The sequence below is a fragment of the Aspergillus nidulans genome, chromosome VI, assembly GCF_000011425.1.
Source record: "Aspergillus nidulans FGSC A4 chromosome VI".
NCBI lineage: Eukaryota > Fungi > Ascomycota > Eurotiomycetes > Eurotiales > Aspergillaceae > Aspergillus > Aspergillus nidulans.
Genome location: NC_066262.1, coordinates 3286003 through 3309522, shown reverse-complemented (window position 1 = coordinate 3309522; position 23520 = coordinate 3286003). Strand labels below are relative to the sequence as shown.

The 23520-nt window shown below is 46.1% G+C and overlaps 9 protein-coding genes across 9 annotated transcripts, besides 1 other annotated feature; 5 read left to right on the top strand and 4 right to left on the bottom strand.

Annotated features, from left to right (window-relative positions):
* Nucleotides 1-23520: part of a sequence feature (contig 1.45 1..83158(-1)) that runs on past both edges of the window.
* ANIA_02622 (isopenicillin-N synthase ipnA) lies at nucleotides 525-1673 on the top strand (the record flags this gene model as incomplete). The annotated part of the gene is made up of 1 exon (XM_655134.2): nucleotides 525-1673. The coding sequence occupies one exon, from the start codon at nucleotides 525-527 to the stop codon at nucleotides 1518-1520; it is 996 nt and encodes a 331-aa protein (XP_660226.1). The 3' UTR covers nucleotides 1521-1673.
* ANIA_02623 (isopenicillin-N N-acyltransferase aatA) lies at nucleotides 2287-3573 on the top strand (the record flags this gene model as incomplete). Its single annotated transcript, XM_050612691.1, has 4 exons — nucleotides 2287-2368; nucleotides 2422-2596; nucleotides 2652-2803; nucleotides 2863-3573. The coding sequence occupies exons 1-4, from the start codon at nucleotides 2333-2335 to the stop codon at nucleotides 3571-3573; spliced, it is 1074 nt and encodes a 357-aa protein (XP_050468582.1). The 5' UTR covers nucleotides 2287-2332.
* ANIA_02624 (uncharacterized protein) lies at nucleotides 5734-6565 on the bottom strand (the record flags this gene model as incomplete). Its single annotated transcript, XM_655136.1, has 4 exons — nucleotides 5734-5765; nucleotides 5799-5862; nucleotides 5920-6036; nucleotides 6308-6565. 4 exons carry the CDS (start codon nucleotides 6563-6565, stop codon nucleotides 5734-5736), a joined length of 471 nt encoding a protein of 156 aa, XP_660228.1.
* ANIA_11354 (uncharacterized protein) lies at nucleotides 7337-7763 on the bottom strand (the record flags this gene model as incomplete). The annotated part of the gene is made up of 2 exons (XM_050612690.1): nucleotides 7337-7496; nucleotides 7750-7763. 2 exons carry the CDS (start codon nucleotides 7761-7763, stop codon nucleotides 7337-7339), a joined length of 174 nt encoding a protein of 57 aa, XP_050468581.1.
* On the top strand, nucleotides 9037-10716 carry ANIA_02625 (MFS transporter; the record flags this gene model as incomplete). Its single annotated transcript, XM_655137.1, has 3 exons — nucleotides 9037-9112; nucleotides 9179-10110; nucleotides 10162-10716. The coding sequence occupies 3 exons, from the start codon at nucleotides 9037-9039 to the stop codon at nucleotides 10714-10716; spliced, it is 1563 nt and encodes a 520-aa protein (XP_660229.1).
* ANIA_02626 (glycosyltransferase family 32 protein) lies at nucleotides 13934-15288 on the bottom strand (the record flags this gene model as incomplete). The annotated part of the gene is made up of 3 exons (XM_655138.1): nucleotides 13934-14632; nucleotides 14682-15064; nucleotides 15120-15288. 3 exons carry the CDS (start codon nucleotides 15286-15288, stop codon nucleotides 13934-13936), a joined length of 1251 nt encoding a protein of 416 aa, XP_660230.1.
* ANIA_10329 (uncharacterized protein) lies at nucleotides 16969-18063 on the top strand (the record flags this gene model as incomplete). Its single annotated transcript, XM_050612689.1, has 1 exon — nucleotides 16969-18063. One exon carries the CDS (start codon nucleotides 16969-16971, stop codon nucleotides 18061-18063), a length of 1095 nt encoding a protein of 364 aa, XP_050468580.1.
* ANIA_10330 (uncharacterized protein) lies at nucleotides 18377-19082 on the top strand (the record flags this gene model as incomplete). Its single annotated transcript, XM_655139.2, has 5 exons — nucleotides 18377-18478; nucleotides 18527-18598; nucleotides 18649-18770; nucleotides 18873-18899; nucleotides 19034-19082. The coding sequence occupies 5 exons, from the start codon at nucleotides 18377-18379 to the stop codon at nucleotides 19080-19082; spliced, it is 372 nt and encodes a 123-aa protein (XP_660231.2).
* ANIA_11355 (uncharacterized protein) lies at nucleotides 21825-22403 on the bottom strand (the record flags this gene model as incomplete). Its single annotated transcript, XM_050612688.1, has 6 exons — nucleotides 21825-21856; nucleotides 21905-22043; nucleotides 22143-22157; nucleotides 22204-22257; nucleotides 22296-22323; nucleotides 22390-22403. The coding sequence occupies 6 exons, from the start codon at nucleotides 22401-22403 to the stop codon at nucleotides 21825-21827; spliced, it is 282 nt and encodes a 93-aa protein (XP_050468579.1).

Below are 23520 nucleotides of genomic sequence, written 5' to 3'. Positions count from 1 at the left end.
CCTGCAGATTGTCCCAACTGGCTCTGCACCGTAATATTGGCCCTATATTGGGGGAAAGGGCCAATCGCAAAAGGGTAACAAGCTTCGTTATGATCATTTCCCAATATTCTCTCGCTTAGGGCTGACGTAGTCCATTCCTACTCATCAAATTGTGGTACGAGCCAAGCCCTCTATTCCTGGCGGGGCTATTGCTGCAGTGTCTTACGCTGATTCAATTTCTGCAGGGTAATGGTTTTAGGCGTCACCCGACGAAGGCCGCCATGACTATACTTGTCTACAGCCCCTCGTACTTTTGCGACGAGTGTGGTCGGCTCGATGTCCAAGCCAGTCCTACCCGGTCGCTTATTTGCTTGGAGACTTGCGCGCAGACGGGAAAATAAATAAACCCTGATGGAAATTCGCAGAAACGTCTGTTCTTCGCCGGCAATTCCTACCCATTAACCTACACAAACCAGTCCAAGCCTTGGGGATCCTTCCGTTACCACCGCTTCTTCATCAGTCTCAACTGCTTGCCCTCATTCATAATGGGTTCAGTCAGCAAAGCCAATGTTCCAAAGATCGATGTTTCTCCCCTGTTTGGAGACGACCAAGCAGCCAAAATGAGAGTAGCCCAGCAAATCGACGCCGCTTCGCGTGATACTGGGTTTTTCTACGCCGTCAACCATGGGATCAATGTGCAGCGACTCTCGCAGAAGACCAAGGAGTTTCATATGTCTATCACACCTGAGGAAAAGTGGGACCTTGCGATTCGTGCCTACAACAAAGAGCACCAGGACCAAGTCCGTGCCGGATACTACCTGTCCATCCCCGGGAAAAAGGCAGTCGAGTCCTTCTGCTACCTTAACCCGAACTTCACGCCCGATCATCCCCGTATCCAGGCCAAGACTCCCACTCACGAGGTAAACGTGTGGCCAGACGAGACCAAGCACCCTGGTTTCCAAGACTTTGCCGAGCAGTATTACTGGGATGTTTTCGGTCTCTCTTCTGCACTGCTCAAGGGCTACGCCTTGGCATTAGGCAAAGAGGAGAATTTCTTCGCTCGCCACTTCAAGCCAGACGATACTCTTGCCTCGGTTGTGCTGATCCGCTACCCTTACCTGGATCCCTACCCCGAGGCTGCTATCAAGACGGCGGCCGACGGCACCAAACTGAGTTTTGAGTGGCATGAGGATGTATCCCTAATCACTGTGCTTTACCAGTCCAACGTGCAGAACCTGCAGGTAGAAACTGCTGCCGGGTATCAAGATATCGAGGCCGACGATACTGGCTACTTGATCAACTGCGGCAGTTACATGGCACATCTCACAAACAACTACTATAAAGCGCCCATCCATCGGGTGAAATGGGTTAATGCAGAGCGCCAGTCCCTGCCATTCTTCGTCAACCTGGGATACGACAGCGTGATTGATCCATTTGATCCCCGAGAACCCAATGGCAAGTCTGATCGGGAGCCACTCTCCTACGGCGACTATTTGCAAAACGGGCTGGTGAGTTTGATCAACAAGAACGGCCAGACCTAGAAGCGAGGGGTGTGGAACTAGCAGATAGCACCTGTGGACGGGAGTTGGATTTAGCATTATCCTTTTAGGGAATTGAGAACTAAGAAGAAGCGAGTTCGAGAAAATTAGAGAGGCGCTACACCATTTTAGCTAGTTTAATTCTTCTACATTTTGTTCTTTCCACTCCACTATTCGATCGTAGCAACGGAATTGAAGCAGTTCGATCATATACAGTGTTAAGATCACCAGAGAATACCCAAATTCCTCCGCGCTATTTGTTTTCTAATTTTCTGTTACTAATGATAACTGTGAGAACGAAACAGTAATCCCTCCCAAAAGCCATCACCATATGGCGTGGAGAACTGCGAGAGGGTCTCTCAGAACGAGTCATTCGAGCTGCAGAATTGCACAGGCCCTTTTCGCTCCACCCGCAGCGCCACGAATCCGGTTGGCATCGGCGCGATGTCACCTGCAATGGAACGGCGATAGGATCTTGATGCTCACCAGCCAATCACAGGTTCTCCAAGAAGCACTCGGGATCCACGGGTTCCGTCTCAGTAGCGGCTGCGTACACGATCCTAACCTAAAAGAACCACAGGCCAAGCCCACATGCATAGCATGTTGATTTCCCTGGCCCGGCGCCGGCCGAACCTTGGTCTAGGGCTTTGTGCGCTCTGTCGATTCCGTGTCAAAACTGGACCAGGCAGCAGGAACATGTCTGTATTCTAGATCTCATCGGTACTTGCCGCCAACTCACCCAAATCGCGATCTCGAATGCACCTATCTAGCTAGCCACCCTGTTCAATATTTTCTACTGGACGCTCCGAAGAAAAATGCTTCACGTAACTTGCCAAGGTACCCCCTCCGAAGTAAGTCCATACCCGAATGTATATTTGCCCATATTTAACGCCTATACTTCCAGATCGGCTATCACCATGGCTCTGCTGCCAAAGGCGAGATTGCGAAAGCCATTGACTTCGCAACTGGCCTCATTCATGGCAAAACAAAAAAGACACAGGCGGAGCTTGAACAGCTCCTCAGGGAGTTGGAGCAGGTGATGAAACAGCGCTGGCCGAGATACTATGAGGAAATCTGCGGTATGTTTACCTACGTTCTTTACTTGCTGAATCACCCCGTTGACGGAATTTTCAGGAATCGCAAAGGGTGCGGAACGCGAAGTATCGGAGATTGTCATGCTCAACACTCGTACGGAATTCGCGTACGGGCTCGTAGAAGCCCGGGACGGGTGCACCACTGTTTACTGCAAAACCCCCAATGGAGCGCTACAGGGCCAGAACTGGGACGTAGGTTATTAGATCCACGGTCTGCTATCTATTTTCCTTGCTAACCGCCATTCCGGCAGTTCTTCACCGCAACCAAAGAAAACTTGATCCAGTTAACAATTTGTCAGCCGGGTCTACCCACTATCAAAATGATTACAGAAGCTGGTATCATTGGCAAAGTGGGTTTCAACAGTGCTGGTGTCGCTGTCAATTACAATGCACTACACCTACATGGCCTCCGTCCCACTGGCCTCCCCTCGCATCTCGCGCTGCGCATGGCCCTCGAAAGTACATCTCCGTCTGAGGCGTATGAAAAAATCGTCTCGCAAGGGGGCATGGCGGCTAGCGCGTTCATCATGGTGGGCAACGCACACGAGGCCTACGGGCTAGAGTTCTCGCCCATCAGCTTGTGCAAGCAAGTTGCTGACACCAATGGGCGGATAGTGCATACGAACCACTGCCTCCTCAACCATGGGCCATCGGCGCAAGAGCTTAATCCCCTGCCGGACTCGTGGAGCCGCCACGGGCGGATGGAACATCTCCTCTCTGGTTTTGACGGCACGAAGGAGGCATTTGCGAAGTTGTGGGAGGACGAAGACAACTACCCTCTCTCGATCTGCCGGGCATATAAGGAAGGGAAAAGTAGAGGCTCCACTCTTTTCAACATCGTCTTCGATCATGTGGGCCGGAAGGCAACAGTGCGGCTGGGCCGGCCCAATAACCCTGATGAGACCTTTGTCATGACCTTTAGCAATCTGGATACCAAGTCCGCGATCCAAGCCAACATTTGACCAATATCTCTTTCCAACCGATGCCTTCTGCAGTCTTCTCCAGCCATAGCGTACTACACCGTGAACACTTCTATGTATCTTGACAACTAGATACAAGTCAAAAGGCGAATCAAATAAAGTCGCATGTTTGGGAGAATGCACGCCAGAGTGAAATGCTGAATCCTGTTGGCTTTCACAACCAGGTGCCTAAAGTATAGCAATGCAACGAAGGCATGCCTAGTCTAGCTTCTTTCCCTAAACATGCTTTAAATCTAATACGAGAATTATTTAAAGCATTCCAGAACTACTACTAACTTCCTATTACCCTGGAGTTTCCTGTTTCGGAAGGGTTGACCTCTCAATCCTTCCTAACCTTGTGAGTCTAGAGTAAGCTCTGCAATCTTGTTTAACCTACCTAGGACTCACGAAGACTCCCTCAGTATGAAGTTGATAAAGGTTCTTTGTGCTCCGAGCCCGCAAGGGAAATCAGTGCTGAGATATACTGGCTGGGCTCTATATGTTGTAGAGTCAAGTGTTGACAATTTGAATCCTCGCTAATGTCACGGCTCTGCAAGCCGGGATCCCGAGTTGGTAAAGCATGCAACAGCAAGCCCCATTTTATCTACATATTAGCTACGATTATCCTAATCATTGCTTTTAGAATAATCTCTAAATTTGGAGCCAGCAGGTCACAGAGCTCACTCTAGGCACCCCGGGCACAGTGCTCGAAATAGCGTCGTGCCGTTATCCAGCTTCATACATTGGTGTAAAAGAAGAATCGAGCCATTTCTGGCCACCCATCTGATAAAGTTAGGCCTAGCTCCGTGAAGACATTCCACAAAAATCTCTCCATGAACATAATTCTTCTCAGTGCTTAGTTTCTTGAACATGAGCTACAGAATGGTTTTTTGAATATTTCAATTGGCTTTCCACCATAATATATGATTATAGTTACTAATTAGACTACTTCTATAGCAAAGCTTATAGCTGCCACAATTGTTCTTTAGTATACTTATATGACAGGTTAGAATTAGTAGCTTGCCGATCAGAGCGGGGTCCTGATGTATTCGATGTTCATTTCCTGCTACCTGTCGCTGGCGGAACCTCCAGGGTCAATAATTTAGGAGTGTTTGGTTACTATAAAATCTTCAGATGGCTTAATATCTGTACCCGCGTGGTTTTCTGGCGCCCAGGTCCCATTGATTCTGATCCTAGGCGTCTCGCGGGATGCTGGATAAGCACGGAAGTGTTATGCAGGCAGCTGTCGAAACACCTGAGGCAGCTACTGGCAAGATCCCTAGTCGGTTCGCGTCTATACTTGTTAAATATGGACCGCTTGTGACCGCTAGTCACATATGAACTTCCTTATTTTGGATATCGGGATCCTACGCTCCAGCTCGCCAAGATATATGCAAAAGTTCTTGCTATTTCCACGGTTCAAAGGTTATAAATCTCTTCCGAATGCCGAATTAGGCCAGGTTGCGTATTGTTCGTTATATATATAAACCGCCCTATTGGATCGGAAGAATTAGACCTCCATACGTCGGTGCGTTTGACAGCTTCCGACGCAAAATAATGACCACGAGCGTTCTACTGAAATGAAATCCTTGTAACCATTGAACAATCGTACTGAGGTCAGAATCTGGTCACAGCATTTGAAGTATCCCACTTTGAATGCTAACTTGGTCACCAATATACCACCGCCTAGCTCGTCACTAACCTAGAAGGATACCGCGCGTTGCGCCGATTATTAGCATGGTGCTGTAGGTCTCATCTTGCAGACCTAGATTTATCGAACAGTGGCGACTGTCTAGTTTCCACTGTATATCACTGCGTGACGTTCAAGACGCAGGTGCAAAGGTACCTGGTGCTTCGAACAATACGAAAATGCATACCACTCCTCTTCCGAGTAACTTTAACTTCGTTCGAATGGACTCCCTATGTTCATGGAGAGCAAGAAACATCGTGGAGATAATCCCTGACGCAGCAAGGCTGACGCCTAAGTACCAAGCTCTTCGATAGCCCCTTAAGAGATCTGTTCTGTTTTGGTTGTGATCAACCCCGACTATTGCACCAAACATGAGACCCAAAGAGGACGCATAATTCATGAAGGTTGCAACTAAGCTGGCTGAGACCTGCAATCACAATTTTAGTTATTTTCTCCGTCTCAATGCTGAACCATCAAATAGCATCAACACGCTTAGCTTCATGGCCTTTTGAAAGAGTTTAGTAGCTAATGGACTTACTCCTTGATGTTCTTGAGGTATCGCGTTGGAAACTAGAACATTGCATGCGGGAAAAGACATTTCCCTGGTTACAGTCAGTAAGTGTGGATACCAGTCCGAAATATATCATGAAGTAACTCACATTCCGCAAGGCATTACTAATATCGATGCAAACAGCTGCCCCTAGTAGCTCTGTTTGATAGGCATGATGGCATAAAAAATGTCGGGTGTGCAAACTGCAGAGATCATCATGACCACACTGGCAGGCAAATTTTGAAAGATTAATCCTGTTGTAAGGACAGCAACAAATCCGCTGATGGCTGTAGGCGAAAACTGCAGACAGCCAAATATAGGTGAAATACTTCGAAAGTTCTGAATATACTGCCTACCGTAGAATACCCAGATTCCAAGGACAGCCCATCCACATGCCAACGCGGCCAGAACGAATCCAATGCCTGGTGGGAGGGCTGAAAATGGAGTCAAGGGGAGAGTTGCCTTGGGCTCAATGTAACCAAATATACCGAACATACCAGCGAAACAACAAGGAGAATATAGCTGTATGCGCCCTGCCATTGCGCTTCTGGGGCGATATTCTCTGCAAAGTTGAAGATAATGTGGCCGCAAATGCCTGTCGCGCATCCAGCGATATCCATTCTCGCCCATATACTGTATATTGTTTTCTTAGACATTATCCGCTTCTTAAAAAGACTCGGATATTGCGCCGGAAGTGAAGCACTAGTAAATCCTGCAGACAGACGTAGAAAGAGTAAGAATGCAGATTCAGCCATGTTCAACGAAGCGAATTTGATCCGCATGTCTTCAGATTCATCAACAGGGAGTGCAAGAGAGACGATGACCGGAATATATGTACCATGCTTGCTCATACCAAACAAATGAACACGATGTAGCGGAGAGCTATTGGGTGTCGTTCATATCTCGGATAAATGATACCCACTTTTAGAAGGCAGCCTGGAATACGTGTTCAGGCCGATGACAGGATGAGCTGTGTGAGTCACAGAAAAACAGGTGACCGGATTGGTCTATCTAATTTGCTCGCCAGATACTACTGGCAATGCAATATCTCCCCGGTGGAAAGAATATTGCAGATGTACTTACCCGCAAACCGGATTCTAGTTGATTAAAGGGGTGGAGGAGGAAAAGCACTAATCTTCTAGCAGTAAGTTCTTGACTACAGCACGTCTCATTTATAGCTTGCCTGTGATACCCGAGTCGCCGGTCGTACTTCAACATTGCAGTGCACTATATTTCTTAGGGGGACTCTTTTTTACTGCCACATCTTGCGGACACAACGCTACCCGATCCCACTGCGCTATTCGAACCCTATCATCAGAAATATGATTGCGTCTCCAGCATAGTGCCTCCTGGAGGTCTGATATTTGTCACCGAGGTCACAGGTTTATTGGCTCCTACATTGCGAACGGGCTGCTTGAGCTCGGCTACAGAGTGCGCGGAACAGTCCGCTCAAGTGAAAGGCAGCCTGGGTGACGCAAGCTCTTACCAAACGCAACCCTTCTGCAGCTTTTGCGGCTTTAATTGTACTAGATCGGAATACCGCCTGCGTCTGGGACACTGTTCTCAAGGATGTTGATGGCATTGCTCATGTCGCAGGAGACGTGAGCTTTGGGCCAGACCCGACCGAAGTCATTACACCAAGTATAGAAGCTCTCCGAAGACTTCTTGAGGCTGCTAGCAAAGTGCCTTCAATCAACCGTTTCGTTCTTACCAGCAATGATCAAGCAGCAAGCAATCGTTCGACTACTCGAGAGATCCGATCAATGGGGAAACTTGGGACGAGGAGGCCATCAAGGCTGCGTGGAGACCACCCCCTTACGAGGCGGAACGTGGGTGGGACATTTATTCTGCTCTCGAAGCGCAAGTCGAAGAGGAAATGTGGAAGCTCAGCCAGGAAAAGAAACCAAGCTTCGTGGTGAACTCCGTTTTGCCAACTTACACAATGGGAGCCATCTTCGGTGAGCAACAGGCGGGTAGCGCGACGAAATGGTTGCTTATCTTCTCTAAATATCCATCAAAGGATGGTTTCACGAGAGGTTCCGAAACGTCGTCGTATTATGCTTATGCCGGATATGTTGCAGTCTTGCATATTGGTGCGTTTACTCAAGATGGGAAAAGAACCAGCGATTGTTGGCATTTGCGGGCCGTTTGATTTTCAACACTGCTTAATTTAATCCTCCAGAGTGAGCTTAGCTAAGCTTCTTTACACCATTCCTTAACACGGACCTATGCATTTAGGGAGGCTCAAAGCCTTGGAATTAATATATTTAGTGGCAGTGACCTATTTTGCCGTGCCGGTTAGAGAAATGAGGTCCGGTGTTCACGTTGGACCACTAAGTGCTTTTATAGTTAATGCTTGCCAAGGCCATGGAAAAACTAGCTTTGTCAAAATTATATATCCCTGGTAGTGTCGCCGTTTGCTGCTTAGATCACCTCTTCGCTTTAAACCACTGATAAGCGTGGGATTCCGGCAAATTGTTCGCTGGCTGATATGTTTCCTTGCAAGTTAACTCGTATCCTCATCATGGAGTTTAATAGACACTGAGATCCAGTTATTTCCAAACGGTTATCGGCCGGGTGTTGATTCATCTTAGAGAAGAATATTGGCCACTCCCTTGACTTGGCTTGGCTTAGGAGCAGCTCCGCACGTATCCTTGGATACCATCCATTCAATCGAGATCCTTAACTTTGCCTTAGACAGGCAGTGACTGACAGTGCAATGTTCTGATTGAAACTGATGACCCGATAATGAATCTTGAAGTGATCAGCAAGCCTCATTATGAACATCTGCCGCGCGGCAAATACTTGGAATTCCGCCATTTCTAAGCGTTTCTTATCACAACTCAAAGCCTTCTTTCTTGCTCCACCAATCTTTAAAGATACTCAACGCGCTTTTGGTAGTATGGTGGTAGCTTGAAGATCAGTATTAATCAACGAGTCAAACTCGATGAGGCGATCGACCTGGATAAGCTATAGGGCCGGATGGTTTATGCAAGTAAGTCGGGGAGCGGAACAACGGAGACTTTTACCAGGTACTGCAGACTGCCTTATTACGCCCAAATAGATTCTGACAAATCGATATTAGGGCAACACCAAATGAAAATGATCGCGCTGTTTGACAGATGAGCTTCCCTCTTTTCATATCCTTTCATGGATTCAATTCTCTTCTCGACAGCCGACCCTCCTCGCCATCACTACGGTCAGGTAACGGTCAAGCCTATCGACAATGACTACCGCGTCGTTAGAAGGGCAAGGAACTGCAGCGCATCATTCCGAAATTTCACCAACGAGACATGGTGATGGTAAATAGCTCTCTAAATGTCCTGCACCAATTGTAGGGCTTTGCATACGACGGCTAACTCATACAGACTCAGGTGTAGGTTCTGCACAGAATGCGAATGATGAACACGTGTACATTGCCGATGGCTACCACATTGTTCGACGGATGATATTCATCATGACAGTGTGTTCATCCATGTTTATGAACCAGTTGGGCCTATGCAACACTCTCACGACGCCCGAAATAATCGGAGAGTCCTTTGGTGTCACCGACCCTGGTAACCTCTCCTGGACAATCTCTGGTTACGGCTTGACTCTAGGCACCTTCATCTTAATCGGAGGACGTTTGGGTGACGAGCTTGGCAACAAGGCAATATTCATCATTGGTATGGGCTGGCTTGCCTTGACCAGCATGATGGCAGGAGTGTCTGTCTACTCCAGCTACCCCGTCTACATCCTTGCTCGTGTTCTGCAGGGCCTTGGCCCCTCCTTGACTGTGCCTAATGCTCTAGCTATCATGGGAAAATGCTTCTCACAGGGCCCTCGAAACATGGGGTTTGCATGGTTTGCTGCGTCAGCTCCAGTCGGTGCGATGACAGGTCTCCTCTTTGGGCCCCTTTTTGCCATGGCTTGGTGGCCATGGATCTACTGGAGTCAGGCTTTGGGGGTTGCCTTTCTTTTTGTCATCTCTTTCGTCGCGATTCCAAATATGCCCGTTGAGGGCGAGCCAAAGCGACGAACGATTCGCGAGGTTTTGAACCGAGTTGATCTTCTGGGCGGTGCAAGCGGTGTGACAGCACTGATTCTATTCAACTTTGCCTGGAATCAGAGCCTGATCACTATGTGGGATGAACCTTACGTCTACGTATGCCTGATCCTCAGTTTCGTCTTTCTGGCGGCGTTCTTTTACATCGAACTTCACCTAGCTCGTTATCCAATCCTACCTGTTGCTATCCTCACTTCCGACATTGCTTTCGTGTTCGGCTGTACAGCAGCGGGTTGGTCCACATTCGGCATCTGGGTAAGTACTGATCTTTGGCCAGAAATTATGTCAAACTGATTATATATTAAGCTATTCTACGTCATCCGAATATGCGTCAATATTGGTGGCCAAACCCCCATTCAACTGGCCGCATGGCTTTCTCCTATCCTTGTCACCGGTATATCAACAGCGTTGATTGTTGGCAAAATAGTCGACAAGGTCCCAGCCTCATCCATCATGTTCTTTGCAATGTTTTGTTACTTCCTCACTTCCCTTCTCATGGCCTTGCGGCCCGTACACTCAACATACTGGACCTACTTCTTTTTCGCCACCATCATCGCCACCTTTGCAATGGATTCATCGTTGCCTGCTGCCACGATCATCTTCTCTAACGCTGTGCCGCGACACTATCAAGGCATGGGTTCCAGTGTGATCATGACGATTGTTGTCTACAGTATATCGCTAGGCCTTGGTTTTGCTGGTACCATTGAACTTCAGATCAACAATGGCGGACATACTAAGGCAGACTTGCTTCATGGCTACCGGGGTACTCTCTGGTTTTCGGTAGGGTTGACAGCATTCGGCACTATACTCGCCCTTATCTTTCTACTCAAAGATCATCGAAGACGACAGTTGATGCAATGAGCAAGGTTTGATAAAATGTATGAAGTATTGTATAGAGCATCCGGATCGACGTAATTACCAGCATCAACTAACGAATAATATAAAAGAATGAAGGTCTGATTCTTACAATCTAGCTCTATAGAGCAGCTTTAAATACACAAGAAATAATAATCAACCTAGCCTAATACGGCAGTTGGAAGAGACATAACTTTTGAACCGTGGAAATAGCTGAAGTCTCTGCATAAGCATCGGCGAGCCGGAGCTTGCAGTTCCGATATCCCAAACAGGAAAGTTCCATATATGACTAGCCGTCACATACGGTCGACATATTGTTATTCTTGTGTTCTCTAAAGCTATCGCTAGTGATATCGTTTATTATTCTGCCCCAGCCGACCGCCTGGGTTACGGGCATTGTCCGGGCATCGCCAAGCGTCGTCTTTGGGATAGGGCAACAACTAGACTTGTTCAAGCACGGGTTGGGGCGGGTTTCCAGGCCTAGCTGATCCGCCCACGCGGTTTTTGGGGTGGGTTACCTGAACAGTAAACCGCCCATGGGTTTAGCAAATAATTCTAACCCAACCCAAATAACTAGGGGTGCACTCGGTGCGGGTTGGGTACAACCCGCAGGGTTAGAAATCTGCCTGCACAGGTTTGCAGGTTCTAGATAAGTAACCCGCACTGCACTGCAACCTGTACTACTAGATCTGCAGGCCACCGCGCGGGTAAAAAAATACATAAAATTACATAATCTTCATAATATTCACAATATTATACACGTTTATGATATTTTATGCAATTTTGTGAATTTTTGTGAATTTTTATGTATTTTTTTGTATTTTTGTGTATTTTTTACCCGCACGCGTTCCCCTATTAGAACCCGCAACCCGCGCGGACTGCCAATTTTGCAACCCTGCGGTGCGGTGCGGGCTGACAACCCTAGATCTCCTTCGGTTCCTAAATACATTTATGGGGGTGTACGTATGTAACCTAGAAGCAACAATATGACGAAGCCTTGCCCGGAAACCGTGGCTAATCAAGATGGTTCTGCCAACGTAGCGTCTCCCAGAGAAAGTCCCTAGATCTCGATTGTACTCGGTGTTTCCATCGTTGTCTGCCTGAGGCACCTGACCCTTGATATCGAATCCCAATAGGATCCGTAACACATCTTCTGCAAGCTGTACCCGTGCATCAGCCATAGACCAGCATCTATAAAGCTCAAAGTCAACTTCAATGCAGCTGACTTTTTCTAGGAAGAGGCAAAGAAATTCCGGTCCTGACCCTGTTCCTCCTTCGACAACTAGTTCTTCCATTTCAAACTCAGACACCACGCTGATGCCACCGCCAAGTCGGCTCCGACGAACTTTTACATACAAACTCAGAAACTTTAGCCCCGGCCCCGGCTCTAGTCCTAGCTTTAGAGACGGCCGTAGTCGAAGTCGCAGTCGAAGCCGCGAGAGGAGGAGCCTTGTGGTTACTGAACGTGAGAGCGGGAGGTGGCGGCGCCTGCCAAGCAGGAGGTTCGGTGCCGGTTTAGATTAGAGCTCCTTGATGAGCCCGTCTTTCTCTCATTCTGCGGTGCTTGATGCGAGCCCAAGTCCGGGATGTTCCATACCAGGCGTTCGGCTCAGAATTATTAATTGTTTAAGGATAAAAATGATGAAAATATTCGATATATTGTTTTATGAAAATTTACTCTTATCTACATACCTAGACCATTTTGGCTGTCACACCAAAATGTATCATGAGATGCTCTATCACAAGGATATCTGCGGCCTAAAATCAAAAACCTCAGCTGAATAGCGAGCTTCGACGGAGCCAAGGCCAGTCCACTTTACTACCTTCCCATTCCTATCCCCGGCACATATCAACAGAAGAGCGCTATGAATCCAAGTGCCGAAACTGATTCTGGTGTGGGTTAAACGAAGGGCACTACGACGAATGTTGCGTTAGCACCTGCCACTTTAAGCTTCAGAATGATGTTTGGTATACACACAGTTTGGATCTCGCTGGCGGCCTTTCTGCTGCTAGAGACGCTGTCGGCCCCGGTAGAGAAAGATGAGCAGAAGAGCGGGATAAGAGCTCCCTGGGTGCCCTGGTTGCCTGAATTCGTCTCTTCTCCATCTTGATCTTATGCCAGAACAGGTGCGATACATTTTTTAGGGCAGCCATGGACTATCATACATTTTTAAGGGTCTTCTGGTCCAATTATTTCTAAGCGGATTGTATAACATCTCGGCTGTACTTACTGCGCCTATAGAACTAGGTATATCTCATTTACCCTGGTGTCACGAGCGACATCAGCGAAAAGTGATGTCTTTGCGCCAACCCGGCCGATCGTCACATGACTGATATCTCTTAGTGACTCTCCCCGCGATCTGTATCTCGACTGACTGTCCCTGCCAAGCTTAGGCTTTACATGATGCGGCCCCAGCTTCCGAGCTCGTGGGTCAAGATCCCGTGGATCGGCAGCCTACAGCGCCGAACCCGGTTCCGCTCTGCTGACCAATGAGTGGTCTGAGACCATAGAGGTTGGATGAGTGCCGAAGGGGGCTGCCTGTGGTTCATCCCCTCCCAGAATCCCACTAGCTGCTACTCCCAATCGACCTAGAGCAGAGGTGTAGCACCGTTGCCTGGGCCAGCAGCGCTGGCCTTTATATCAGGCCTCTCTGGCTGTCGATTAAATAAATTAAACCAATCCTTCTAGTTTCAATCCAAGTCTTCTCGCAGTCGGTCAGTCATCATCAGTTACCGCTTCGTCGCTGCTAGAGGGTCCCAAGCGTATCGAGGTCCTTCACATGCACTAAGCCAGTACTAATTTGGTTCCCTCCCTAGCCAGGAGCTTCTGGTCAACCCATAGCCGTACTGAATTAAAGGTTACCAGGTACGACCAATCCTAACTATAAGACATCTGAATACACCTAGGGTTCTCTAGCAACAACAAAGCAGTGACTGAGTATTGATTAACAAGATTTGAGTTATGACGGAGAGGATTGCTTGGAGAAGTCTCTGCATACAACAGCCAGAGAGACCTGATATAGACACTAGCAATGCTGGTCTAAGGGCCGAAGGCAAAGAGGAGATATCCGCAAAATGGTTTACAAGGTCGCTAGTTAGGTCTTAGGTAGCAATTATTACTCTACGTCATTCGTGCATCAAGCGTCTAGAATGTCTAATAAACTCCAGTAAACAGAAAGAGTATAGAGGTTGTCAAGAGGCACATCGCATGATATCACTGGCATCAGAAAATCCAACTATCCGCATCCGGCACTTTCGACCAATCCCTGCAGAGGCCAAATGCCGTCCGGCAGAACTTGCCAATCTCAACTCGCAGACTCCAATGCCGCCAGGAACCCTCAGCGTGATGATATAGCCGGGCCGAGGGATCGGTAATCGGCTTGGAACCCATATTCCGGAAATGTGGACGGCCTGGGCTGAAGCCGGTGATTGGCAGGACCAGCACATCCTCGATTAACTTTGTCTTGCCGTCGTCGTGCAGCCCGGTCAGCGCGTTCCACCGCAGGTCGGCTTTCTGACCTAGATATGTGCGCACGCTGTCTGTGAATGCGATTGGGCCAGTCAGGTTCACGGGGTCGATCCGGTCGAGAACGTGGCCTGCTTGCTGCTGCTCGGAGTCGGGTAGTTGCTGGTCGCGCGCGAGCCTGATAGTCTCGAGGAGCCGGTCGATAAAGAGTTGGAGGATGGGTTGATGGGGTGCGAACGCGAATGCCCACTGCGTGAGTTGGACAGGGAAGAAGTACCCCATGCGCCAGTAGGCGTCGGTATCTGGGTCCGTGTCCGCTTCGATGCCGACGATGGCGTTGACGGCTTGTGTCGAGTGGTAGAGTTTGTTGGTCTTGAAGTCTGTCCAGGGGAGGAGGTCGGTGGTTGTGATCCACTCAGTGGGGGACTGGAGGGGTTCGGTGTCCATGTCGACGTACTGGCCTTATTAGCAGGCTTTATAGAGTGGCACTGAAGAGGAGGCTTACAATACCACCAATCCATTTGCAAACTAGTACGCGAAAGACGTCCGACCGTTCAACCGGGCTCGGTAGGCCATAGAACTCGGCCTCAAGATCCGGCTCAAAGACTCGCATGAACTGCGCAACGCCGGCATCGTCCCAGAATATATATGAGATATCCTCATCCTCTACCACGCCCAGCCACTTCTCCACGCTCGCCTGGTACTTTGGTCTCCATGTCTCAAATTGGGTATCTTTCCATGTTTGGTGGATAATTCGGGGGATGTTCGAGTGTGGAAGGCAACCTGAGGGCTCGGTGTTCGACCGATTGAGTGCGAATTGCGCTGCTGCGACGATATCGTTGAGGGGTGTATTTGAGTCTTGCATCCATGTTTGCGGGAGATGCCAGGCTATCGCAGAACAAAGTCAATTATGGCGGTGTTGGAACAAACAAAACGGACTTACCACCACCGCTACCCTTCGCATCCTCAATGTACTTTGCAATCCGTGGATATTGCGCCCGCGCATCAGCCGCAGACGGTCCATGACTTTTCCGCAGTAACCTATAACTGATGAGGATCATCAGCAGCACCGCGACGGCGACTAGTCGCCGAAAGTGTCGAGGTAATAACATCCTGCGTGCTTGGAATCTGCCCCGCAGAGGAGAAAAAGAAGGCGATGGAACAGATCGAGCTTCAGGATAAATTCAAGTTCTTGTTTTTGTTGTGTATTTTACGGTCGTGCCTCGTGACTTGCGAGATTTCCACTATCCCTAAATAGGGCAAAGGCCGCCAGGGGGAGGGCCTTGGGTGTCTAACTATCTGCTAGTTCTATGTCCAAATAAGGGACTTCAACGCGTTTACATAGCTGCCCCAGCCAGAAGGGAGGTCTGTTCTAGTAGTCATAGGGCTGTTGCCAGCTGCGTTGATCTGTCTTCTGACCGTGATCTACCTGTTCTCCACTATTCTCTCCCTCTGTCGCTCACTCTCTCCTTTTTTTTATATTATTTTGGTTTATTTTATTTTATTTCAATTTTTTTTTCTCTTTTGGGGAGGGAAAAGGGGGATGCTTATAAGTTTGAAGGGCGGTTAAACTATCTCGTAGACAGATGTCTTCATAGAACCGAGTTTCTGATAGCCAGGAAGCCAGCTTCGCGGTGTAACGGACGTAGGTAGTATTATTTCAACTAGCTCTCCTGTATTCACGAAGATCGCAAGCTTAGAGAAGGAAACAAAATATAGAAGCGCAAATATCCTCCTCCCCTTTATCAACCTTTTCCGGTTGTACGTCAAGACTTTTCGGTTCTGTATGCCGACAGATATCTTCACCGAAGCTGCGCGCTGCAATCCCGAGGTTGTATACTGATGTTGCAGAAACTCTATTTAGATCTCCGGAACCATTTCTGGTCGAGTGCATGACCGACAACCAAGATCCAGGCCATAGCCTGTGACACAGTGCACCTTTAGGGTACCCAATAGGAAGGGAATTAACTCTGAGGGAGGCTCTGGGGGCGGCAGTCTCCTAGCTACTTGGCAGAAGGGAAAGTGCACTAGGGACTTCCTAGTTCCGCAACGGCAGCGTAGGTGGGCATCTTTGTGGTTAAATCGTTCACGATATGTCGCGAAGTCCACATGTCCAGAGCGGGCGGCCAAAATCCTTGCGAGCAGGTGGCGGGGTAGGTGAAATTCTGCTAGGCACCGAGGGGAGGAAGCGGTGATCCAGAGATCTTGGTAGGGTTACGGTGCTGAAGTTTGCCTGTAATTTTGTAGGGCTGGGAAGGTTTTACTCTTTGCTTGTTGCTTTAATCAGGCATAGGAATGTTTTGCAGCGTATCGAGGGGGAGGAGGGCCTTCTTTCGCAGCCTGATCAACCGGATCTGTACAAGCCTCCATTGGTGTATGGAAACCTTTCACGCTTGAGGTAGTGTTCGGAAGCTTCCGAACACGGCCTGAGATAAGCCCGCGAAGTGTGGAAGAAGGCGGGTAGCCACTAGGGATGCACTCGGGGCGGTGGTCGCAGATAACTCCCTAAATTCCCTGAGCTAACTCTAAGTCGACCATGCCGTTTATGGTTAGCGCCTCCCAAAAAGGAATGGCCGACTTAGAGTTACCTCTTGACCGACTTTTTCTTTCCTCCCCCTTACTCTGGTATACCCCGGTAAGAATGTTAGTCCGGTGGGCCTTACAAGGATATGACTCCTCTGAAGCGGTGAGGCCTTCAAAGCACCGCTTTCTTAATTCAGCCTAGTTTTGAAGCTAGTAAAACCTCCAATATCGCCATCCTCCTGAGATCCATGGTGGTGAGCATTGCTAATATGGCTATCCCCAGACCTAGCACCCCTCCAGAGGCGCCTTTGGAGGTGACTGAGATATCTGAAAGGAGCCAAAGTTCTAGATGGCTAAGTCGCGATGATCGGATTCGCATTTTGACTCTACGAGATGCTGGTTTTACCTATCAACAGATCTCTTCTCAGCTTGGATTTACCTATCGTCAGGTGCAATATACCTGCCAGAATGAGCAATCTACTCCTCGAAAGCCTCCTGGCCAGCGCCCGAAGCTATCAGAAGAGGGTATGGACAATATCATTACCTTTATCTCTTCATCACAACGTACGCGCCGACTATCTTATAAACGAGTTATTGAAGAACTAAATCTTCCCTGCGGAGAAACTGCACTTGCACGAGCACTTAAAAAACGAGGCTATTCCCGATGCAAAGCTCTTCGAAAGCCACCTTTATCGGACGATACAAAGCGTGTACGTCTTGCCTGGGCCCTTGAGCATGTGAATTGGACAATTGAGCAATGGAATCGAATACTTTGGTCTGATGAGACTTGGGTTACTCCAGGCTTCCATACCAGAATCTGGGTTACCAGAAGAGCAGGAGAAGAGCTAGATGAGACCTGTATTCGTTTGTCTACCCCCAAAAAGCGTGGTTGGATGTTTTGGGGATCATTTTATGGAGATACTAAAGGCCCTTGCCTTTTCTGGGAGAAAGAATGGGGCTCTATCAATGTAGAGAGTTACTGTGAGCGAATTGTGCCTATTATTGACGGCTATCTTCGCCTGAACCGACAGCAAGGTAACTATCTTTGTCTTATGCATGATGGAGCACCTGGCCATGCCAGCAAAGATACTATAGCAGAGCTTCATGAGCGTAGTATCTATCCTATTAGTTGGCCTGCCTTCTCCCCTGATCTGAACCCTATTGAGATGGTATGGAACTGGATGAAAGACTGGATCCAAGAGAGATATCCAGATGACCGCCAGCTATCTTATGATGCCCTACGAGAAATTGTACGAGCTTCATGGGATGCAGTCCCTACAGACTTTTTGAAAGGCCTTATTGGGTCTATGCAAGCCAGATGTCAGGCAGTAATCGAGGCAGAGGGTGGCCATACAAAATATTAGTAAGATATTAGCATTAATACGAACGGCAGAATCCAAAGGAGTCATATCCTTGTAAGGCCCACCGGACTAACATTCTTACCGGGGTATACCAGAGTACATTTCATTACCCACAACATATTCCTATATCCAAACTCCAGGTACATAACTAGTCGAAATCTCTTTTAAATCTAGTCAAGAACTAGATACTTAACCTTCATACTGCTTAGAGATAGCCTTTGAAGCTCTTATTTCGCTCTTTGTCTCACTCTCACCTTCCTCCTCCTCCTCCAATCCTTTTTGCTCGGGACTAGTCCAAGACTAGTCAACAATTAGTATGCCGAGCATTCGCGATAATGATCTCCGAAAGTCCCCAGAGTACTGTCACTATCTCGAGGCAGTTAAGGACAGGGAGCTTACACTGCCAGATTTCAAGATAGTAAGCCGACCCAACTAGCTTTAAGCCTAGTTACTGACTAGTCCACAGGACGACAATGGCATGCCTGATATCCATCCATATAAAGTCTACTGCCAAGTAAAGGGATGCCTTAAGCATACAGTGAGTCTACTGCTATACTAGTTTCTGACTAGTTATTAACTAGTTGACAGGTTCCCTCTGCCAACAGAAACATATTGGTCAAGTACTTGAAGGACAAGAACTCCCACGGCATGGAGTTTACATTGCACAATAGACCTCCTACTATGAAGGAACTGATGGAGGCCAAAGGCAAGTCCTATCTAGATTACTTGGTGACTAGTCCCTGACTAGTCAAGTAGCATAGTATGAAGGCTTGTTTAAAGGCACTGTTCTCCCAACCCTAACTCCTACCAAGAAGCACAAGCAAGCTGCATAAGTTTCTGTAAGTCTAACTAGTATATTAGCTAATATATAGCAGCACCAAGTCCAAGGACCACAATACTAAGGGTATCAAGAATTCATGAGTTTCTTCTCCCATTTTAACTAGTCCTTGACTAGTCACTAACTACTTTGCAGCAATGAGGGTGAAGCTGGAAATGATCAGGACAATGGCAAGGGCCTGTAAGTACAGCCATTCAATGCAGACTAGTTGCTAACTAATCTGTAACTAGTTCAAGTGGTCCGTATGCCATGCATACCCCTGTAACTGGTAGGAATTTGAGCAAGCCTGTCTTGCCGCGCGATGAGAAAGGAAAGGCAAGTTATATTCAGCCCCGTACCTAGGATCAGTGCTAATTTATAACCTCTAGCTACTCTTTATACAGATCTACTGTAAGGGTAGCAAGGCAGCTAAATTAGCTGGTAAGAAAGGAACCATACCCTGCAAGACCTGTCGCAATGTAAAGGGCAAAGATAAGCTATCCAAGCTAGTTTAGGACTAGATTCTAACTAGTCTCAGCACCATGTGGTTCAAAGCCATATTGCAAGTTTTGGCGCTTTTTCTTATTAATTGACAAGGCAAAGGGAGCAAGTATGCAACCTTGTAAGTCAGACTCAGACAAAGACCAACTAGTTATTAACCAGTCTTCTAGAAGGCTCTGTTGTGGATCTTGAGGCCCTGGAGAATTCCTCCAACAATCCAGAGACAAGCAAGTCCTTGTCGGACTAGTTACTAACTAGACTCTAACTAGTTGCAGACATGGATAATGTAAAAGAGATAAGCAATGAAGAAAGTAGTAAGACATTTCTCCTTTATGGTTCTGGACTAGTCTTTGACTAGTCACAGTCTTAAACAAGGAAAATAAGTATAAAAATAAGGAGGAAAAGGCTGCTGAGCCTGAGGAAGTACAGGGTGATGGCAGACATGGTAGGTTAATACCTTATTAGTTATTGCTAGTCACTGACTAGTCAATAACTAGTCTCTGAATACCTTACAATTACTCTGTTTGTGCAGCTGAACAGTGGTAAGGATAATAGTAGTAAGTTATTCTAGCTTCAGAGTTATAGGAGACTAGATACTAACTAGTATTAGTTGCAACTAACCTGGATCTCAGAGACTTTGGCCTCAATCTAGAATCTATCTAGTTGTCAACTAGACTATAGTATTATTATCTTTTATTTTCCTAGTCCTGGAACTAGCTTCTAACTAGTCTCCCTAATATATGGCTGTCTTGTTTTTTTTTTTTTGTTTCCCTACCTGGATATCTAGTCCCCTTCTAGGTTCTGTTAACCTCTCGGGCTCTGATTTAGTTTAATACAAACCTGAGATTAGTTTCTAACTAGTCTCTAGGTTTTCTATCCACCTTTAATTGTAATAATAAATACAAGTAATATTTATATGTTAAAAGTATTTATAAACTTTTACCCTAAAGTAGCTTGCTTGTGTGTTTAGTTTATAATTAGTCTCTTATTAATTTAATATAGGTAAGCCCGCCACAAATATATATTTTTAACAAGATACTATAGAAAAACTTCATGCTATCACAAAACAGTATACAAAAAATAAGCTTAATAATCTATTCTCTGCTTGGTAATGCTAAAGGGCTTTCAATAGACCTTGTAAGTAAAGAAGATGGAGCTGTCAATCTACTACCCTGCCTCTGGTCAGTTGGTCTCAGCAATATACCCTGTAAGTCTTGATAGACTAGTTGGTAACTAGTCTCTGTAGATAGAATAAATAGTGCTTGAGAGGGCATGTATGGCAGAGCTCTAGTCATCTGCAGAACATATACTGGGCCCGGATTGACTAGTTGTGAACTAGATGGTAAATATCCAGGTAGAGGTGGATATTGCACTGGATTTACACCAACTAGTTGAGGACTAGTTAGCTGTAGTAGACGCTGCTGCATAAGCTGAGTCTCTACCTCATATTAATCTAGACATGCTTAGCGCTCACAAAGATCAAGTATATATTGTTCATGGCTAGCCTGCTGATCGCGATAGTTCTGAGAAGCAATCTAGGCTAGGGATAGAGACCTAGACTAGTCAGCAACTAGTCCTGGATTAGTCCTTCATAACTTACTGCTGTGGTGTAGAACTTCAGCTTACTCCTCTAGTATAACTCCTACCCCTGGTACTAGACCTGGAGCGGTGTGGCCGTGGAGATCCAGAGGATGAGAAAGATCTAGAAGGACATGCTCTTCTAGGTAGTACTCCTTCTATATTTTCCTCTTCCTTAATCTCCTGATTATGGTATTGTTTTCTTTCTAATACTGGTTAGTAACCAGTTAGGCACTAGTCAAGGCTAGACTTATAGTCCCTGATTAAATTCTCTGTAATTCTTGAGATCTTATTATCTGGCCGATAGGAATAGGTAATATTATAATATATCCGCACAGAGTACTGATACATATCTCGTACATCAAGAAAATATGTACTATGAGAACTAGTCAGAGTCTAAACAAAGCCTAGTCTTGACTTAGAAACTTACCTAGTAACTGCCTTTAGAATTGGTAGGTGCTTCCTACTAAAAGTATATAATTTTTGGTAGGTTTGTTCACCTGCATTAGTATATATACAGGTTTAATTAAAATACTGTTCAGGGATTTGTAAGCAAGCTTTATTTAATCCAGCAGAAACTACTGGATACAGCTTATATTCAGCCCAAGTTGCCATGCCTAGAGTTGGATCCTCTATATTAATTAGTTACTAGTTGCTAACTAGTTATGGTCTGGACTTACCTAGTAATTGCTCTAAAATATCCATATACTAGGCTCGGGTAGGGGCATGTAAAAGACTAATCATTACCTTAAATAAGACTGTATGACATTGGTTCTGGCCAATTATATTCTTAATCCCACAGATAAAATGAACCCGGCAGAAGATAAGAATTCTTTCTAACTACCAGTCTGGTTCATGATATTCTGGATCAAGCTCTTGTAGGCATTTTCCCAAACCTAACTAGTTAGCAACTAGTAGGTAACTAGTCAGTGCACAAAGAAAACATACCATCCCTCTGTCCTTCATCCATATCAACAATGATAGTTTCAATGCCGGTTCTATGAAGATAGAAAAACTGTACTAGATAGCCTGAAAGGTCATGAATTATCTCAAAGACCTTTTTAAAATAGAAAATAGTAGGCACAGCCTGTTTGTTGGTTCATAAATACACAAAGGAGTATAATAACTAGAAGGTGATTAGTTATTAACTAGTCTGGGACTAGAGCAGGACTAGTATTATACTTACCTTTTCCATGATCCTCTAAAAAAACAGCAAAGATAACCTTGTTAAACCTGCCCTCACATACACGTTTGAAGGACATGTCAACTTCAAATGAGCATAGGCTTTGAAATAGCTTGGCCTGATCTTGCAATATACAAATAATAATTATAATATTACCTTCATAATAGATTTCTCGCACATAATGCTAGTTAGATGTTATCTACTAATCCCCGACTAGTCAGTAACTAGATAGGGACTAATCTTTACATACCTTAAGATATTCATTCTGGTCATATTCTAGTTGTAGTGTATTAAGATCTTGGCTATCAGGATAAAATACAAGCTTCTCCTGGTAAATAAGAGCCTATATTTAATCTATATTTGCTAGAGCCAGGATAAAGGCCTATAATTAAGTCCTTATTATATCGCGCGAGTAAGTCCTGTATTTGAGGACTGTGGATAAGTTGGCCTAGTCTAGTTAGCAACTAATTATAGATTAGAAAGGGATTAGTTTAATAGCAGTACTAACTAATTCGAAGATCAGGATTCTGCATGTCACGAATAATATAAGAGATTTCATCTGCAATTTCGCCAGGGATCTTGGCTGGAGGAGGTAGAGGATGAGTATATATTCCTGTTGATATAAAAAGATAATAGGGAAAGGCCTCCAGGTCTAATAGAATCATAACATTAAAGATCACAGTACAAGGTTGTGACTCTATTAGTAATATATCATCACCATGCAGAAAGCCTTAGCAAGAATTAGTTAGCAATTAGTCCAAGACTAGCCCAAGACTAGCTGTATAACTCACTGCAGTTACAGTACATTCTCTTTAACCAGCTTGTATCAATCATTGCACAGTATTTTGGTTCAATAATTCCTCTCTGCTCGAATAATTGAGCTAGATATAGGATATCTGTATCTGTATGAAATGCAAGAGAATCAAAAAAATATTGTTTATAGGTTTCTGGTGTTAAATTAGAGCAACATATATAGGATAAAGCATGGCCTATTTGAAGCTGACTAGTTAGTAACTAGACCCAGACTAGTCTACCCTAAGGTACTTACAGCTTCGCCAAGTACCATCTTAGGAGCACACCCTACTTGTTGCGGCCGACAAGCTTGATATCTCTTAAATACACAAAGCATACCAAAGAAATGTCTATATAAATATGATTAGTCCTTGATTAGTCTCTAATCAAATAAAGACTAGTTACTCACGAGATTGCTTTCTGTTTTTTAGGATCTATTTCTGTCTCTTCAATAAGTTGTTGCTCCTGTCAGATATAGTTCCAGTCATCTTCTGTAACCTTGTAATGGTATATATTTCTAAGGTTAAGATGGAGATAAGAGTATATTCAAACGCCTGAATACTGGTACTATATTTGAGTAACCCTGCCT